Source organism: Bombyx mori, chromosome 19, assembly GCF_030269925.1.
Source record: "Bombyx mori chromosome 19, ASM3026992v2".
Taxonomy (NCBI): domain Eukaryota; kingdom Metazoa; phylum Arthropoda; class Insecta; order Lepidoptera; family Bombycidae; genus Bombyx; species Bombyx mori.
This window is the reverse complement of record NC_085125.1, coordinates 12,937,558-12,958,116: the sequence shown is the minus strand read 5'-3', so window position 1 is coordinate 12,958,116 and position 20,559 is coordinate 12,937,558. Positions and strand designations below refer to the sequence as shown.

The 20,559-nt window shown below is 35.7% G+C and overlaps 2 protein-coding genes across 3 annotated transcripts in view; both read right to left on the bottom strand.

Moving 5' to 3' along the window:
• LOC101736310 (uncharacterized) overlaps positions 1-13,678 on the bottom strand; it is a 28,492-nt gene extending 14,814 nt beyond the window's left edge. Inside the window, exons 1-6 of the mRNA XM_012688722.4 lie at positions 13,515-13,678; positions 5,750-5,853; positions 4,613-4,684; positions 3,783-3,932; positions 1,991-2,189; positions 250-420 (exon numbers count right to left, since the gene is read on the bottom strand). Of these exons, the coding sequence (XP_012544176.2) occupies positions 250-420; positions 1,991-2,189; positions 3,783-3,932; positions 4,613-4,684; positions 5,750-5,853; positions 13,515-13,608 (790 nt within the window). The 5' untranslated portion in view covers positions 13,609-13,678. The remainder of the gene's footprint in view (positions 1-249; positions 421-1,990; positions 2,190-3,782; positions 3,933-4,612; positions 4,685-5,749; positions 5,854-13,514) is intronic.
• Positions 13,679-14,154: 476 nt separating this feature from the next.
• Positions 14,155-20,559, bottom strand: part of LOC101744453 (peroxisomal leader peptide-processing protease) — a 29,728-nt gene continuing 23,323 nt past the window's right edge. The window contains exons 9-12 of one of the 2 annotated variants that reach the window (XR_009975723.1): positions 20,377-20,518; positions 17,033-17,190; positions 15,183-16,031; positions 14,155-14,783 (exon numbers count right to left, since the gene is read on the bottom strand). Coding sequence is in view for 1 of the 2 variants with exons in the window: in XM_004924179.5 (XP_004924236.1) it covers positions 15,946-16,031; positions 17,033-17,190; positions 20,377-20,518 (386 nt within the window). In the remaining variant the exon portion in view is untranslated. Of the gene's footprint in view, positions 16,032-17,032; positions 17,191-20,376; positions 20,519-20,559 lie in introns of both variants that reach the window. The other variant, XM_004924179.5, reaches the window with a different exon arrangement.

Here is a 20,559-nt window from a genome sequence, read left to right as displayed (position 1 = left end):
TGGCGCATTTACGTTGTGGATGTCTATGAGCTCCAGTAACCACTTAACATTCATAAATGAACTGTCAACTTGCATATTCATTTTTATAAAAAATCAACGAACACACTCGTATTTATCATAGCAGATACACCCGACGTTGCCCGGGTCATGATGTTTGTTAGAAGTATCCTATATATCGATCTAGGTTCTAAGCTATATACGCTCTAACATCTATTTCATCTAAAGCTCTAATAAAAAAAAAGCACTAACTGACAAAATCCCTGTTGTCCGTATCGAACATCTTGAAGAGCACCACCATAGCCTCCCCGTTCATGAGCGCGTGGAGACACGCCTCGTTCGGGTCCACGTCGCTCATATAAAGGGCTTCCTTAACGCCTGCTTCGGTCAATTTAAACGTCTCTTTAGCTGCAACCTGGATATCTAAGAAATATATTAATTGACTTAATAATTATATAAGTAAATGGTATATAAAAATTTTGTTTATTGTATGTATATATTTTCCATAATAATGTATTAACAGCTATAGTACACCGCAACATACCTGCTATATTTTTACTTTTTCTAGAATTTCTGTAAGAGATCGCTTTTAGCGATAAGACCGCCTATTGTACAAATGTATCTGCTTTTTTTGATTGTTTTTGAATGTAAATAGTGTTTTGGTGTGCAATAAAGTGTATTCTAACTACATACTTTTACGCTTCAATGACGCATTTTAATACTACTATACACTAACATAGTGTGTGTAATGTTTTCTTTATTAGTTTAATATATTTTTTATGCATTATTTCAAAAAACTATTAGCTTTCTGCACTCCTTCTCTATATTCTCTATATGTGTGGGAAATTTCATACTCTTCCGTCCGCGCAATTTTCGTAAAAAGGGATACAGCGTTTTGGCTTCGCGTATTAATATATAGATTATATTATTTTAGGCGTTACGATTAGGTAAAATGTGGCCTTATGTACGGCTCGGCGATCAGACGCTGTAGAAGTTTTAATAACGTCCACGACTCGTGAAAACCGCATAGAATAGATATTTTTTTATGATTGAAGGATTACTGTTAGCCCGGAGGCCTTTCCAGTTTCACCAGGGCAGGTGGGCGAGCAAAGGCTCAGCTAGGAGGGGTGGGATTTGGTAACAGCTCTCCGAGCGCCTCCGAAGGAGATCTAACAACTCAAGCGCAGCTATTTTGCGAATGAATCTACTACCGGATCGGAAGAATACAATAGATAGATCGAGTTAATCTGTAAGCCGACTTCCGATCACAAAAAATACTCAAACGGTTCAAATAGGTATTAGAAGTACAAGGTTGTTTTTCGCTACAGCATAAAATGCTTCAGGCTAATAAGATAGACATTAAAAATGCGGCAATTTCAGACAAACAGTTAACATGATCTTTGAAATAGTGGTTCTATGAATCGACGAGTTTTATGAGCTATTTGTTCAGTGGTCGGCAACCCGCGGCTCCTGGACTCCTCTCGGCTGCGGCTCTACCGCGAAATGTTTTAGTTCAGGCACGGAATATTATTACTTATAACCTTGCTTTGCAAGAAAACGAGTAGACATTTTTGAAACACAAAGCTATATATAAATATATATTTTTTTATTGCCCGTGTAGGTAGACGAGCATTCGACCCACCTCATGGTGAGTGGTTAGCGTCGCCCATGGACTTCAGCAATGCCAGGGGCAGAGCCAGGCCGCTGCGTACCGTTGAAAAAGAAATGTTAAAGAAATAGCTCTTCGAATATACTTCAATTGTGTGTTATCTACATATATGTACATATGCATTAGGGTCTTTTGGTTGATAAGGCTGCCGACAACTGTATTCGTTTTATACGAAAAAAAAAACGGGTGTTTGTTGATTTTATAAAGACAATTTGAGGTCCGGTGAAACCGCGCGATAAACCAGTAGTACCTAAATGTTCCTAAAAACCTAAGCATACAGTTTTGAATTGGGTACTTAAAAAATGATTTCATAACGAAACTTACTTATCATATCCCATTTTTCGTATAGATCATAATGTGCTTGATGGCAGTGAGGCCAAAATAAGATGAAATTGAACCTCTTCACATGCCTCGCCATGCGTTCTGCAACACGCTTCTTGCGTGCCGCTAGAGTTAAGACACGTAGTCTTTCTGTGGCCTCTTTGTACTCTTCTTCAAGTCTCAGATCCTCTTGGATCTTTGCCTTCGAAATGAACATTAAAATATGTATTATTTAAATTTAATTATTATATTAAGCGCATGCCCTTTTAATGTCTTTATAGCCGGAGTACATGGCCGACCAGGGGGCTTAGTGCGAGTTTTTTAACGTTCTCGATAGCGTAAAAGTTAACTCAAAGTTGTGGGCAGTTGGAACAGCGCCACTTCTGGGCACCGGAAAAGAAATCCGCCGCATTACTGGAATTTTACTTAAACTTAAAGTTAATATATTTTATTTTTCAAAATTAAAGTTACTAATTTATTGTAGAAACAGAAATACTAATTAAATTTCTTTAGTTGCAGAAAATAGAAAAATCGATTATTATTTTAAATCTCCAAGGAAATAAAGTGATTAAATCTTTTTGATTTTTAATTTTTACCAAAAGTGCCAAAATTTGAATTCCAATTAATGGATGAACTGAATTTCTTCAATTATCAATTAAACGGAAAATTATTAATTAATAGAATTGATTAATTATATTGATGACTGATTCATATAGCCTTGGTACACCTGTGTTTCTGATTATTATGTTCGTTTTTATCATTAAGGTAAATGGTTTTCAAACTTGATTCTATGGGAAATATAATGCTATTGAGGAACAGAAACCTATGTATAAATAACAATCCTTAATTGCATACGTGTGATGATTTATCGATGTTAATGGGCAAAATTCTGATTGAAATGTGTCTGATTCATATGGTAAAATACCATATTAATCAGAATGTCACACATATTGTTAATGAAACGTTACATTGGCGGCACGTTACGCCTGTAACAAGTCATTTCGTATGAACCTAATGTTATTTACATGTCTAAAAACAGTAGCTGTAAATTTCGCAGCAGTCCTAATAACGTCAAATATTGTGATCATTGATATTGTCAAGTGCCATATCATGCTGTGATTGACTAGATTTAAATGTTATGATAAGCATCGTGTGCATTTACTGTGATTTTAATAAATAATTGGCTGATTTTTCTAACTAGAATTTCATTTTTATCCCTAATTCTGATTCATATGGCCCCAAAAATTTTAAAGTTAATTATCTCGAAAACCATTTTATCAAAAAGTTGCCTTTTTCAGACATTGTATCTTAGGTTATCATCTTTCGTAAAAATATGTTTTATAAGCTTAAATGTGAAAAAAAAATTAGGCCGTATGAATCAGACAAAGAACGCAATTTCGGAGAAACACTCATGTAACAATCAACTATTATTCTAACGTAGACTATGTTAATTTACTGAGCCATGTATATTTCTAGGAAGCTCATATTCTGTGCATCGGCAATGTATGGCAAATATGGTTTGCGGTAATTTTTAGGCCCTCTCGAGATTATGGACAATACACGTCAGCTGACTTAACTTTTTCCATTGATCGTGTTCTGTCACTCACAGTCATCAACCGTCTCCTAAGGCACGTGTGACAACTGCACTACTTGTTTGCACCTCATTTTATCCATGTTGATTTGGTTTAGTTATAAATTATAGAGTATAATAGTAAATTAGAACAAATAATCAAATAGGTTAACTTGTTATACTACACTACAGTTTCATAATGAAGGAAAGTAGCTATTGACAAACAGATTCCTCGGGTAATAATTCCGTGATCTCTTGCTTCTTCCTCACGATTCCCGTGTCTATTTCCCGCTGCATGAGCCCCATCTCTTCCTCTATGATACGGCACAGCTCTATTCCGTTGGCGCCAAACATTGCTCTTGTTAATTTACCTTTCTATAGAAGAAACGGGATTGTTAATAGATTAAATCATTTTTAGGCAGGTGTTGTACGGTTTATTTTGAGTACAAGATGGAAGTCGTTAATTTATGCGCATAAGGTTTATATTTTAGTAATTTCCTTTTTTTTTGCATAAATAATTGAACGAGCTCACAGCCCAGCTGATGTTAAGTGGTTACCGGAGCCCATAGATATCTACAACGTAAATGCCGCCACCCACCTAGAGATGAGTTCTAAGGTCTCAGTATAATTACAACGGCTGCCCCATCCTTCAAACCGAAACGCATTACTGCTTCACGGCAGAAACAGGCAGGGCGGTGGTACCTACCCGTGCGGATTCGCAAGAGGTCTTACCAGCAGTAATTACACAAATTATAATTTTACGGGTTTTATTTTTATTACACGGTTTTATTACTTCACCGTGGAAGTCAATCGAGAACATTTGTTAAGTACGCATTTCATTAGAAAAATTGGTACCCGCCTGCGGGATCCGAACACCGTTGCATCGCTCGATACGAATGCACCGGATGTCTTATCCTTTAGGCCACGACGACTACAAAAATTTGCCCAAGGCTTTGAGGCTCTCCATAGATAAACGGGGCTTATTATCACATTAGGTTGTTTATATCACATAACACGTATATAAAAAACCGAGAAAGAGAACAGCAATAACTTACAAATATGAATAGAAATACGGGTTCACTTTTATCTTTAAATCTTGATAAAGCAGTGATGTTATCGGCTAAGGCCTAGGAAGTGAAAGTAATTATTAGTAATTAGGAAAAGATGCCTGAATTTCGCTACAATATTTTCAGGATAAGATTACATATAAAAAAGTTGCGAACATCGAAATTCGGGCCGTCTGTCTACCAGAAGATTTTCCTCTTGTCTTTACCACAAAATAAGTAAATAGCAATAATTAGGCAACGACTTCAGTGTACGCGTGGTATTGCTAACATCTATGAGTGACCATAAGCACACTCACTTTCAGGTGAGCTATGCTTGTCTGCTTACAAAGGTTGTATATTTTTATAAATTTCACAAATTTGTATTAAATCATGTTATATTTTCTTCCAAATTATAACATACAATCACCAGTTGCTCTTTGACCTTTCAAATAAGGGTTATCCTAATAGAGCAAGTTTGCGCGAATTTTATTCATAGGGATCCGTATTTCTGATATCTTCCAGTAACTGTTGTCGAAGATTTGTATTGATGAATTATGAATTGAATGCTCTGCATCATAAATAATGTATTGACTAGAATATGTTGATCGACTCGAGAAAACTGACGTAAATGCATTAGAACCTTTTCTAGAACCTTTCATTCTTGCAGCGGCGGTTGGCAATAGCTACTCATTGTCTGCTTTATCAATTTTTTATTTTTTTTATTGCTTAAATGGTTGGACGAGCTGACAGTCCAGCTTGTGTTAAGTGGTTACTGAAGCCCATAGACATCTACAATGTAAATGCCGCCACCCACCTTGAGATATGAGTTCTAAGGTCTCGGTATAGTTACAACGGCTGCCTCACCCTTCAAACCGAAACGCATTACTGCTTCACGGCAGAAATAGGCAGGGTGGTGGTACCTACCCGTACGGACTCACGCGAGGTCCTACAACCAATAAAAATTAAAACTTAATAATCAATTAAAATAATTGACCTATTTAAAGTCATTTGTATTTTGTGCGTATTATGCTTAAATGAATTAAATACAAGATTGTTTGATTGGCTATTCCCGTTTATCACATTTAATTTAGCTATAATACAATTAAAATAAATCTTAATATTGACTAATGTTTAAAGGTTACTTACTTTGACCATCGCGATTCGATCTTGTCCGATTTCCAATTTCCCCTTCCTAATAGCGTTGCCCGTGGCCAGACAGAACCCACAGAACTCAGAGTATACTTCCATACCTAGTATTTATGTTTTATTTATTTACGATATATTTCAATAAGCATTGAATATTATAGACAATTGCACTCATTCTCTATCGATAAGCCATTGCCTGAGGCTTTGGACAGTGAGAGATAAAAAATAGAGGTCTTAATAGAGTAAGATTTACGGCTAAGGTACCCTTTGAAGCAAAATGAACGATGGCTTCGCGAGATAAGGCTTGGTACCAGCTTTGAGGTGTCAAACTTAATGTTAGAATTGAAGGATTAAGTAAGTCAGGAGATGAGTTCCCGGAACGTGACTAAATTGTATTGTACCGAACCCGACCAAGACATATAGGCATAGATAAAATCATCAACTTCATATAAACTACTAGATGATGACCGAGCTTTGCTCGTTTTTTTTTTTGATAACGCCATCTTGTTGTGTCTTTAAAGCGGTTAGTTGCCCTCAATTAAGAAAAATAGTATTATTATTCGCCAATAGATGCCGGGAAGAGTTGATTATTGAAAACACGAATAAAACAACATTTTCTGAAGATAAATCGTAGCTAGATCGATTTATCGTCCCCGAAATCCCATGTATACTAAATTTTATGAAAATCGTTGGAGCCGTTTCCGAGATTCAGATTACATATATATATTTATAATGGTATTTACGGTGTTTAAATAAGAAAAGACGAAATTGCGTTTCTTCTAAACAACAAGAAACAACATTTAATGCCCTTTCTTCAATAATTCTATAACACACATTTCACAACGTCCATTAACCGTAAAATTATTTAAACAACTATCAATTGTCATATGACAGATTGACATTCAATCATTCATTACATCTCCCCCGCTGAAAAGACAATTGTAAAAGACATAAATCGTAGCTAGATCGATTTATCGTCCCCGAAATCCCATGTATACTAAATTTTATGAAAATCGTTGGAGCCGTTTCCGAGATTCAGATTACATATATATATTTATAATGGTATTTACGGTGTTTAAATAAGAAAAGACGAAATTGCGTTTCTTCTAAACAACAAGAAACAACATTTAATGCCCTTTCTTCAATAATTCTATAACACACATTTCACAACGTCCATTAACCGAAAAATTATTTAAACAACTATCAATTGTCATATGACAGATTGACATTCAATCATTCATTACATCTCCCCCGCTGAAAAGACAATTGTAAGAGGCAGTGAATGGTTTTACAATTGTTTATCATATCAGATAGACACTGGAGATAACTTTGTTATATGGTAGAGGTTTGATTCTGCTTTTTTGTGTCCGGTGTCAACTTCATAGATCGATTCTGAAATCTTCTTTAGTATTTTGTATGGCCCTGTTCTCAATTCATCCATTTTTTTCCTGTTTAGTTTATTTCCATTCTCCACATAAACACTATCTCCTTCTTCCAATTTATACCCTTCTCTGTACTGGTCAAATATATTTTTATTATAATTGTGAGATTTTATTGTGTTTTCTAAGGCTAATTTTCGATCTCTTCTCAAATCTTCTGTTGTACAACTTGTTTTCAAATGTAGTGGTAGAATACTCACATTTTCACCCTCTAGAAGGTACCTGGGAGCAAACTTTGTAACTGTGTGTTCTGTTTCATTATATTTTTCTACACATTCTTGTGCAATTGTTGTCCAAGATGTCTTCTTATCGCTTTCGTTTATTTTACATCTTATCTTATTTGTTAGTGTTTGATTTAATCTTTCGTTAAGCCCATTCGAAAAAGGCGCATCAACAGCTGTGAAAACTATTTTGATATTATTATTCCTTAGAAATTCTTTAAATTCTTTTGAATTTATGCCAGGGTATTGGTCTGATAATACCATATTAACGTCATAATTTTTTTTTACCTTTTGCATTAGCTTAATGAAATCATTGGAGCCTTGAGTTTTTGATGTACAAATATAGGCATACCGTGTGAAATGATCCACTAGAAGATGCAAATACCTTTTGGTTGATCGGGATCCTCCAAAGCCCCCAATAGTATCGATGGATACAATTTCAAACGGGTGTGTGGCTGGTCCCAAATGTGACATTAAACCATATTTCGACTTCCTCCTGGACTTGTTTTTAATGCAGGTTTCACACGCATCACACATTTTATTAATGTTTGCTGTAATATTTTTGGCTGAAAAGAATGGTGTTATTTTATTTGTCATTTGGGTTCTTCCAATGTGGCAGTACGTGTCATGGACTTTTTTTATTAGAGCTTTGCTAAGTTTTTCTGACAGTATAATCTTATTTCTTCTTTTATTTTTCTTGTAATAAACTTCATTCTCTAATATGTGCTTATTCTTTTCTTTTTGTAGGTCTGGATTTGTTAGCTGGTCATTCTTTATTTCTTGTAGGTCGATTAAGTTTACGACCTTTAAAAAATCGTCGTTATTATCATTTGCTTCTAAGACTGGATTTCGGCTTAAGCAGTCCGCTTCTTGATTTGATTTTCCTGGGTTGTATTTAATTTCAAAATTATATTGTGATAGATAATATGTTAAATCACCTAGTTCCTCATCAGTTCGAGCTTTAATGTTCATATTTTCCAGGGGTTTATGATCTGTGTATACCATAAATTCTTTTCCCATAAGCCAATGTTGCCAGTATTTGACTGCTTCTTTTATCGCCAGACATTCTAAGTATATTGCCTTCTTCTTTTTCTGTGCTTCTGTTAATTTCTTCGAAAAATAAGCAACCGGTTTACTCACGCCGTTTTCATCGTCTTGTTTCAACACTGCTCCAACTCCTTTGATACTAGCATCTGTGTAAATTCTTATCGGTGAATCTGGGTCAAATATTTTTAGGATTGGTTCTGAGCAAAGCAATGCTCTAATTTTATCAAATGCTTCCTGGCATTCTGCCGTCCATACAAATTTCACATCTTTCCTTAATAAGTTATGTAATGGATCGAGGATAATTGCACTATGTGGTACAAACTTATGATGAAAATTTACTTTTCCCAAAAACTGCCGTATATTTTTCCTTGTTTCTGGAATTGGGAAGCTTTTGACAGCAGTTAAATAATCTTTTAGAGGTCTAACTGAATTGTCTTCTATTATATGACCCAAGTATTTAGCATGGTGACTTGCAAATGTACATTTTGAAAACTTCAGTCTAAACCCTTCCTTTTGTATTGCTTCCAGTAGTCTTGATATGTGTTGTATATGTTCCTCAAAAGTTTTAGAAAAAATTAAGATGTCGTCAATAAAGTTTACTGCAAAGTTAGATAGTCTGTGTTTTCTTATAATATTGCTCAATATTCTTTGGAAAATCGCTGGTGCAGTCTTTAACCCAAATGGGAGACAAGTCCATTGAAAATGTCCTTCTTGTGTCACAAAAGCAGTCTTATGTCTATCTTGAATTTTCAATGGGATCGACCAAAATGCTGAGTTTATGTCTAATGTAGAATAATATTTACAGTTTACTGTTTTGGTCATTAAGTCCTCTATAAGTGGGAAAGGTTGTGATTGTGGAACTACTATTTTGTTTAAATCTCTGAAATCTATGCATAATCTTGTTTTTTTATCATCTTCTTTCTTATATGCTAGAGTTACAGGAGCAGCAAACGGGCTGTAAGATTCCTCTATCAAATTTTTCTGTAGTAGCTTCGATATTTGACTTTCAATTTCTGTTCTGTCTTCAATTGTGCATCTGTACGGACGCTTATAGCAGTATTTATCTACCATCAAGTCTATATGGGCTTCATAATCCTGCACAGAGCCAACATCATATTTGTCCTTAGCAAAAACAGATTTGTATTTATCTACTAACTTCTCAATTTTTGATTGCTGATATAAATCTAGATGATTTACAGACATTTGAAATTCATCAATGTTTACATGTTCATTGAAATTAATTTCACACAATTTGTTGGTATTTATAGTAGTACCCTTTTTTACTATCTCAGAGTATAGTTCCATCTCTATCTTCTCTTTCTCTTCTATTCTCTCTTTAAATGTTTGTTCTTTATTTTTGTCACCTAGTACATCAGGAATTCCGACATTTGTTACATTATTCTCATTAAAACAATGTTCATTTGAGATTATGCTTTTCTTTTCGGGATATTGTATGATGTTAAGTTCTTCATTTTGTATTAATTTGAATTTTTTTATACAATCCAAACCAATTAAGAAGTCATAGTTAAAATTGTCATTATCCACCACAAAAATATCCATATTTCTTTCAATATTGTAGATTTTTATTTTTAGCGTTACCATACCTTTCGTTTTTTTCTCACCATTAATAGTTTTTAAGTTTACAACTTGCATATCATTTGTCTTCTGTTTCTCTTGTATTTTCAATAATCTTGCATTAATTAAAGAAACATTAGATCCAGAGTCATAGATTCCAGAAACCTTCAAAGTGTCATTTATTTGTAAACTTATTTTTATTAATGGTGGTATTTCTAGTTTTTTGGATTTTTCTCATTCAGTTCTATTTCCAATTCTGAATTATTTACTGTTTTTACCACAGCTTTTTTATTTTTTTCTTTGAACCAACAGCTGTCTTCTTGGTGGAACCGTTTCCCTTTTTTTTCATTTAAACAGATTGGGCATGGTTTCTTTTCGTCAATCTTTTTCCCTTTATTATCTAAAATATATGAGCTGTTCCTTTTTTCATATTTATTTTTCATCACCAGATGTTCCAATTTTCTTATCTCATTGTAAAGGTCTTCCGTTCTTTGTAATGTTTCTTTGTCAATCTTGTCCGCCACATAATTGGGTAAACCAAATGCTATGAGATCAATAATTGTTCCGGTATCCACTGTCTTCCTGACTTCCAACAATAATTTCTCCTTCTTTAAAGCATACTCAAGTAAGGATCCCGATTGATATTTAAAGGCAAGAGCATATCTAGTGGAGGACCAACCTTTGTTCGCAAATGTCTCACAAAATTTTTTCTCCCATTTGCTCCATTCTGATTGTACTGTAAGCTTCATCAGCATACAACTGTACCAATCTACACTAGCATTTTCTAATAAGTTCTTCAAAATTTCAATTTTTTGTTTATCCTCGTTTATTTGAAAACGTTCACATTCTTTATTAAAATCTTTGATCCACTGTAATGCATTTGAATTACGGCCGTTGAATTTTTCTATAATAAAATCCTTTGCAATTTTCCCTAAATTTTGTTTTTCTGGTTTCTGCTGTTTTTGTTCTTGTAGTTTTTCTAACAGTTTTTCAAGCATGTGATTAGAATCACTAGATGTCGATTCACAACTAACAGGTTGTTCTGAAATCTCTTCCAAATAACAATCATTGAATTGCAAATTTTGTTCTTCATCCAAATATGTTTTTGAAATTTCCTCCGTCACAGTTATCCATATTTTCCTCGTTTGATGCCTTTTTACTAAAGAGTTTTTTACTCTGGTATAGTTAGGAGTAGTTGTGATCACCTTATGAAGATTTACGGGTTGATATTCGACTGGAATTCCAAAAACTTGTCCACTTGGTGTAGCAATGGAAGTTATGCATATGACGTTTGTTTTTCCATCCGCCATTGATTTCATTGTAAAATCAAATCTTAATTTCTCCATTTTCTCAATATATTAGCAAAAATGTTGTTTTATAATGGTATTTACGGTGTTTAAATAAGAAAAGACGAAATTGCGTTTCTTCTAAACAACAAGAAACAACATTTAATGCCCTTTCTTCAATAATTCTATAACACACATTTCACAACGTCCATTAACCGAAAAATTATTTAAACAACTATCAATTGTCATATGACAGATTGACATTCAATCATTCATTACATATTTATATACAAGAATTGCTCGTTTAAAGGTATAAGATACTAGCAACGATTCATCAGATAGCCTGAGACTGAAAATGCCGGCGCATTCATTTTCACTCTTTGATAACTCATTCACCGTCCAGGCGGTTCGATTGTGGAATGCTCTGCCGGATGCAGTGAGAAGTGCTCCAACTTTAAACTGCTTTAAAAGAATGGTAAAGGAACATTTCATATCTACCTAGTGTTGTTTGCTTATTAATGCTTTATCCTTACTGTTAGTTTATTATGTGTAAGTATATTGGAATATAAATCATATGGTGATTTCATATTGTGTTTAACGGTATACCTAGTCAGGTCATAAGTATTGTCACACAGTAAAAACTTTTCTTTTAGAATGCTGGCCACAAAAAAGTTTATTGAATTCGAATTTCGAATTGTTCATGAAAATAAAAATGTATACTTTTAGAATTTTACTCATTTTTTAATATGGAGTGGACGCTTAAAGAAGACCGTGATGCAGTTATTGCGTTGCATCGTTGCGGTTACGCGCCTATTCAAATTTTTAACATACTGAATTTGAATATAACCAAAAAGATTCGTTTATCGTACCATCAAACGATACAATGAAGACTCTAGTGTAGATGAGAGGTCAAGAAGTGGTCGCCCTCGGTCTGTTAGGACTCCAGCAGTGATAAAAGCTGTGAAGGCGCGAATTCAAAGAAATCCCAAACGTAAGCAGAAACTGTTGGCCCTTCAGATGGGGTTAAGCAGAACCACGGTGAAAAGGGTGTTAAATGAAGACTTAGGGCTTCGGGCATATCGAAGAAAAACAGGACATCGTTTGAATGCTCGTCTAATGGACCTGAGACTGAAGAGATGCCGCGCTTTGTTGAAGCGGTACGCGGGAAAAAAATATCGGGAAATTTTTTTTTCGGATGAAAAAATTTTTACCGTAGAAGAGAGCTACAACAAACAAAATGATAAGGTGTACGCACACAGTAGTGAAGAAGCGAGCAACCGTATTCCGCGTGTCCAACGAGGTCATTTTCCATCCTCGCTCATGGTATGGTTGGGAGTTTCTTATTGGGGCTTAACAGAGGTACATTTTTGTGAGAAAGGTGTAAAAACGAATGCAGTTGTGTATCAAAATACAGTCCTGACGAACCTTGTGGAACCTGTTTCTCATACCATGTTCAATAACAGACACTGGTTATTCCAACAAGATTCGGCGCCAGCTCATAGAGCGAAGAGCACACAAGACTGGCTGGCGGCGCGTGAAATCGACTTCATCCGGCACGAAGACTGGCCCTCCTCCAGTCCAGATTTGAATCCGTTAGATTACAAGATATGGCAACACTTGGAGGAAAAGGCGTGCTCAAAGCCTCATCCCAATTTGGAGTCACTCAAGACATCCTTGATTAAGGCAGCCGTCGATATTGACATCCATGTCACCACCTCCACGAGGTCCACCTCGTTCGTGCTGCGATAGACGACTGGCCGCGCAGATTGAAGGCCTGTATTCAAAATCACGGAGGTCATTTCGAATAAACTTTAGTGTCATAAGAATCTATGTTTTGTTAAGTTCATTTTGGTATATGAATGGTTACATAATGAATAAACTTGTTTCAATTATTTTACATTAAACATGTGACAGAATTTATGACCTGACTAGGTATATATTTATTGTATGTATGTATTTTCTTTAATAATGTGTTGTCAATAGTACACAGAAATATATCTGCTATATCTTTATCTGTCCAGAATTTCGAGTAATTAAACGGTTGTCTGAAAGAGATCTCGCTTTTAGCGATAAGACCGCCTATTGTACAAACGTATCTGTTTGTCGACTGTTTTCTGATGTTAATTGTGTTTTGGTGTGCAATAATGTTCTCTCTCTCTCTCTCTCTCTCTCTCTCTCTCTCTCTATCTATACTAACAAATGAGCTGATCGTAATGTGCCCGGATGAAATTCTCGAACTCTTCGTCGTTTTCCACTGATTCCTGAATAGAGACTTGTCCTTTACGAGCCATTTCTATGTAATTATTCTATCTAGTTATAAACTGCGCTCAACTTCAACCGAATGACAGACATCAGAACTAGACGCAGACCGAATTAAGAATATTTTTTTTCTTAAAGAAGTTTTCGTTCTTAATTTTATAATAACTCGAACACTTTTCGATTCGTTAATGGATTTTGTTTGTTATAGTTTAATTAAAAAAACGGAATTATTTTTTTGTAATAGCAATTGAAAACCACTCATTGATCAAACTGATCTCAAGACGTAGTTGCTGTAATTTGGTCCTATCATCTCGTGAAACAGCGTCCTCTGGAACGCTGTATGAACTATGTGTATTTTTGTGTACTACCTACACAAAAAAACTCCATATTTATTTGGTCGACGGCCATAAGATTTCAAAGGGTGGGGCAGCCGTTGTAACTATACTGAGATCTTAGAACTTATATCTCAAGGTAGGCGGCGCATTTTCGTCTTTGGGCTCCAGTAACAATTTAATACCAGGTGGGCTACGAGTTCGTCCACCCATATAAACAATACAAAAAAAAAAGAGAGACTCAAATATTTTACTATACCATTTATTGAAAAAGCCATACACAAAAGTTTACTACAAGTAATAAAAATGTATTAAAATTTTACGTTGTTCTTAACCTAAATGTTTATATTAAATTAAATTCGGTAGCTAAAAGAAATAAAAAATATCACATTCACAATTAAAAAATAAATACTTTGGCACATTTTGAAAATTGGCTGCGGAAACATAATGTCCGAAACTACGCGATCATGCTAACATATTAAAAAAAATACTATACAATATGTGTTTGTTTGTAAAAATAACAATTAATTCTGACAAGCTTCTTCGCGCTTAAAATCTACGATTATAATTAAAGACTGGCATATTATGTTACTTCATCTACTATCCCATTCATTGCGTGACATATACTTAAACACGGATTCTTGATGTTTTTTTCAACTTTTCCTGAGGTTATGAATTCTATGATTTCTTGATTAATTATTGAAAGAAGTATGTATTTATTGATATAAATAGTCGCACATATGTGCGCCGCGGTTTTATCCGCGTCAAATTCGCAACAAAATTAAATACGTTGATTTTCCCGGGACAAAGAATTTCTTGTGTCACACTCTGGACCATAAACGACCCGTCAACTTGTATATTCGTTTTTATAAAAACTAGAGGTCCCGCAGTAGTCGAAATTCGACTATAATTAATTGGAATTGTAAGTTTGTACACTATTATGATTCTATTTTATACTTCTATAATCACAAATTTCGCCAAGACTACACTATAAAAAATATTAACAAAACAAACAATATTTAATCTCTTCTCAATTTGACCGCAGACATCAAGAACAAAAGTTTGACAATAAATAGTATGTAGTGTGTGTAATGTTTTCTTTATTGATTTAAAGTATCTTTCATGTATTATTTAAAAAAATATTAGCATTGTGCACTTCTTCTCTATATTCTCTATAAGTGTGGAAAATTTCATACTCCTCCATCCGCGCAATTTTCGTAAAAAGGGATACAAAGTTTTTGCTTCACGTATTAATATATAGATTCAACGAACACACTGTCGTATTGGTCATAGTAGATACACCCAACGTTGCCCGGGTCATGATGTCTTTAGAAGTATTCTATATACCGATCTAGGTTCTAAGCTATATATGCTCTAACATCTACTTCATCTAAATATATTATTATATAAATTAATTTTATTTATTTTTGTTGTTAATGCACTGTCGATTGCACCTATAATTGAGGTGACATCTGCCATGAACTTTTGTCAATTGGTCAATGTTTTGTATTGATGATCACTTTGTTGGTGCAACTTAATAAATAAATAAATAAAGCTGTACAAAATTTATTGCGTAAAAATATATTTAAAAAGGGTTTATCCAACAATATGCCTCTTGGATATGAATTACCAAAATGAGTTGAGCCACACACACACACGACTTTTATAGCCGAAAAACGGACCAATAAACACGGGTCTTGCCCATTTTCACTACAGAGATCCGTATAAAGGGAATATTTAGGATGCAAAAGCGGTATATTTTGTGAAAAAGATTTTTTTTTTCCAGGGAAATCTAAACTACAGTACCCGACGTTAACTATTGCACATCGTTTATTATACAAAGCCTAAAATAACCGATCCTCTCTTTTCATAGGACGGTGTGCAATATTTAACGTCGGGTACTGTACCTCCGAGCTATTGCGATTTCTAGATTCGAAATCACGGAAACTACTATGTAGTATTAATGCTTATTTTAATAAATTATTATTATTTTTTAATTTATTATCGTATGAGATTGGATATAGACATTGTTTAAGTTTATATTTTGGACCGGTACGGCAACAGTCGCCATTGCGATTGAATGATTTCTCTTTGATTTTCCAAATTTTGAAGGCTGTTCGGATCTGAAAGCGAAATTTTATATAAATTAGTAAATAACAACAGAAATGATTAAATAGGGCGCCATTTTTCAATATAACATTTTAGTGTTGGCAATATAGCGTTTCAAATACAAAATTAAGGACTTTTTGGCGGGAACGCGAGGAGTGAAGTTGTGTGATTTGTTTTATTTTGTCTATTTAGTGTTTCTTCGGGTTTAAATTTGTAATAACGGTGGTTTGTTAACTGTTTAATATCTGCGAAGGTGCACAAATGTGGGAAAATGACACAAAGCCGCTGGACGTAACTTCACGGGGCCCTGCACAAAGTCCACTGAAAAAATCTCCGTAAACAACCACCATTTTACGGAGATTAGGTATATTTCATCCCATATCATCTCATCCCATTTCATTTAATTTCATCACAGTTGATTAATGTTCCAAATTAATCATCTTCATTTCATTTCACTCCATATTATCATTTTTCATAAATAAGAATGTAAATTAAAATAAGACATGATCTAAATGGTGTATATAATAGACATGGTCGTAGCTACCAGGTCATAAAACCCCTTTAAAAAAAAACCAAATTAAAAAATGTTTGAATACAGAATGTTTACTGGTGGTAAGACGTCTTGTGAGTCCGCACGGGTAGGTACCACAACCCTACCTATATCTGCCGTGAAGCAGCAATGCGTTTCAGTTTGACAGGTGGAGCAGCCGTTGTACTGTTAAAACTGAGACCGTAGAACTCGTATCTCAAGGTGTGTGGTGCATTTACGTTGTAGTTGTCTATGGGCTCCGTTGACCATTTCACATTAGGTAGGCCGTGAGCTCTTCCACCCAGCTAAGCAATAAAAAAAATTCATTAATTTCATTTCACTTCATATTATCATTTTTATATAGAATATAAATTACAACAAGACTTGACTTAAAGGTCTTAGTTACCAGGTCATAATATCCATTTAAAAAAAAAAGAGAGAACATCCTATTTCTTATCAAAGTCAGTTACGAAGGTAGGCACCTACCCTTGCTGATCATGAACTTCTGCACGGAGTCCTTGAAGGCCGTGGCCGGCACCGCCATGTTCACGTACGGGTAATACGCGTTCTCGTCATTCTTGGCATTGCTCACAATTATGCCGACCACTTCGATGCCACTGGTCAGACGAATTATTGGACCACCGCTGAAAATTTAATCATTTTCTTTTGGTTATTTTATTTTAATCAGTTTCAAAATTATAATCAAATAAATTGTGTAAAACTACAATTCTTAATCCCACTAATATTATAAACGCGAAAGTTGGTAAGAATTTATGTTTGTTACTCTTTCACGCAAAAACTACTTAATGGATATTTTAAAGAAACTTTACAATAATATAGGTTACACTTGTTGGAGTGATCGTCTGGTTTTCTTATAATAAAGACGCAGATTTTTAAGGATAGTATTTATTCTATCGGCGATACAATATTTTGTGTCCGTACTCATTGACGACGCAAGAACGAAAGGGGCGCACACACAAACGACGTTGACATATATAACAAGAGTGACAGCTGTCAGTTGATATTGACATAAAGATGCGTTTAGGAACTTATACAATTCTAACAACACTTCAGAATAACACATAGGCTATAATTTATAAAGATAATATAGTGTGAATTATAAAAAATATAGCAATAAGTGTCAAGTATGTAAATACCTAGTCAGGTCATAAATTCTGTCACATGTTTAATGTAAAATAATTGAAACAAGTTTATTCATTATGTAACCATTCATATACCAAAATGAACTTAACAAAACATAGATTCTTATGACACTAAAGTTTATTCAAAATGACCTCCGTGATTTTGAATACAGGCCTTCAATCTGCGCGGCCAGTCGTCTATCGCAGCACGAACGAGGTCCATGTCAATATCGGCGGCTGCCTTAATCAAGGATGTCTTGAGTGACTCGAAATTGGGATGAGGCTTTGAGCACGCTTTTTCCTCCAAGTGTTGCCATATCTTGTAATCTAACGGATTCAAATCTAGACTGGAGGAGGGCCAGTCTTCGTGCCGGATGAAGTCGATTTCACGCGCCGCCAGCCAGTCTTGTGTGCTCTTCGCTCTATGAGCTGGCGCCGAATCTTGTTGGAATACCCAGTGCCTGTTATTGAACATGGTATGGGAAACAGGTTCCACAAGGTTCGTCAGGACTGTATTTTGATACACAACTGCATTCGTTTTTACACCTTTCTCACAAAAATGTACCTCTGTTAAGCCCCAATAAGAAACTCCCAACCATACCATGAGCGAGGATGGAAAATGACCTCGTTGGACACGCGGAATACGGTTGCTCGCTTCTTCACTACTGTGTGCACACACCTTATCATTTTGTTTGTTGTAGCTCTCTTCTACGGTAAAAAATTTTTCATCCGAAAAAAGAATTTCCCGATATTTTTTTCCCGCGTACCGCTTCAACAAAGCGCGGCATCTCTTCAGTCTCAGGTCCATTAGACGAGCATTCAAACGATGTCCTGTTTTTCTTCGATATGCCCGAAGCCCGAAGTCTTCATTTAACACCCTTTTCACCGTGGTTCTGCTTAACCCCATCTGAAGGGCCAACAGTTTCTGCTTACGTTTGGGATTTCTTTGAATTCGCGCCTTCACAGCTTTTATCACTGCTGGAGTCCTAACAGACCGAGGGCGACCACTTCTTGACCTGTCATCTACACTAGAGTCTTCATTGTATCGTTTGATGGTACGATAAACGAATCTTTTGGTTATATTAAAAATTTTCAGTATGTTAAAAATTTGAATTGGCGCGTAACCGCAACGATGCAACGCAATAACTGCAACACGGTCTTCTTTAAGCGTCCACTCCATATTTAAAAATGAGTAAAATTCTAAAAGTATACATTTTTATTTTCATGAACAATTCGAAATTCGAATTCAATAAACTTTTTTGTGGCCAGCATCCTAAAAGAAAAGTTTTTACTGTGTGACAATACTTATGACCTGACTAGTTAGAAACAAAACGTGCCTTTTTTCATAATCAAATTACAGTTCCTGATGCGAGAACGTTATTTATAAAAAGAAGGTAGGTTAAGAAATAAGTTTTTTACTTATTCTTAACCTACCCTACTAAGAATGATTTTGCAATCGAGCGATACGACTGGACCGGGGTTCGAATCTCGCGGGCGGGTACTGATTTTTGCAATAAAATACGAACTTAACAAGCGATCACAAGTGCCACGATGAATGAATAAAAAAAAAATGTTACTCAATTACCGGTAACAGAACAGAAAATGGCACCTGTAACAGAGAAGCTGAGAAGTGCGCATTTGGGATGGTATGGACATGTAATGAGACGAAATGACAATGAGGTTGTCAAGAGAGTTTTAACTATGAATGTGGAAGGCTTTAGAGGAAAAGGTCGACCTAAGAAGAAATGGCTAGATTGTGTGAAAGACCATATGTGTAAGAGGGGAGTGAGCAAAGAAATGGTATATGATAGAGGAGTATGGAAAGAGAAAACATGTTGCGCTGACCCAAGGTAACTGGGAGAAGGGCGTATTGTAAATCCCGCGCGGGTGGGTAGCACTAGTCTGTCTATAATTGCCATTATACAGGTGAGACTTCGATCTAAAGTATCAAGTTGAGCGACGTAATTCTCGTTGTGTTCTCAGCCTTAAAACCGGGCGCGTCGTGAGACCGTTCATTCCACTGTGGCGGTAGCCATCATACAACGCAAGATATTTGACAGATACCTGAATCTCGCTTACGACATTTTCAAGATAAGCTTGCATATATACAAGTTCCGAATAACAACATTCGGGCCGTCGGTCTACCGAGCAATATCACCCGCTCGGTGGAAGATCTTGCCTTTGTCGTATACCTCCACGAGTGGTTCAGTCATCGTAAAATGAGGACATCACGCAACTCAATAAATAGTTCGGTGTGAATGTGGCTACAGTACGTTCCCGTATGCGTTTGGCCTGAGCCCCCTTAGATGCCGTCGTCCAGCCGGAATACAAGGAAAATAAAGCATTGTATAAACACACTGGTTTTTACTGGTAGTAGGACCTCTTGTGAGTCCGCACTGGTAGGTACCACCGCCCTGCCTATTTCTGCCGCGAAGCAGTAATGCGTTTCGGTTTGAAGGGCGGGCCAGCCGTTGTAACTATACTGAGATCTTAGAACTTATATATCAAGGTGGGTGGCGCATTTACGTTGTAGATGTCTATGGGTTTCAGTAACCACTTAACACCAAGTGGGCTGTGAGCTCGTCCACCCATCTAAGCAATAAAAAAAAAAACAATATAAAATTACCCTGAGTTAGTCAAGCCCACTATCCTACAAAACAATCGGTTTTGATTTTGGCTCATCCTTACCTGAACCCAGACTGCACACAGCACGAGGTCTGAATCATCGACGGCGAGACGTTATTGACGTAGCCATTCGTCATAGTGGGCACCAGCGAGTCCACGGAGTGCTCGCTGTAATACGGGAACCCGACCGCCATCACTTGCTCTCCTGTGGGACGGGATACGCTGCTATAGTATATGGCACTATAG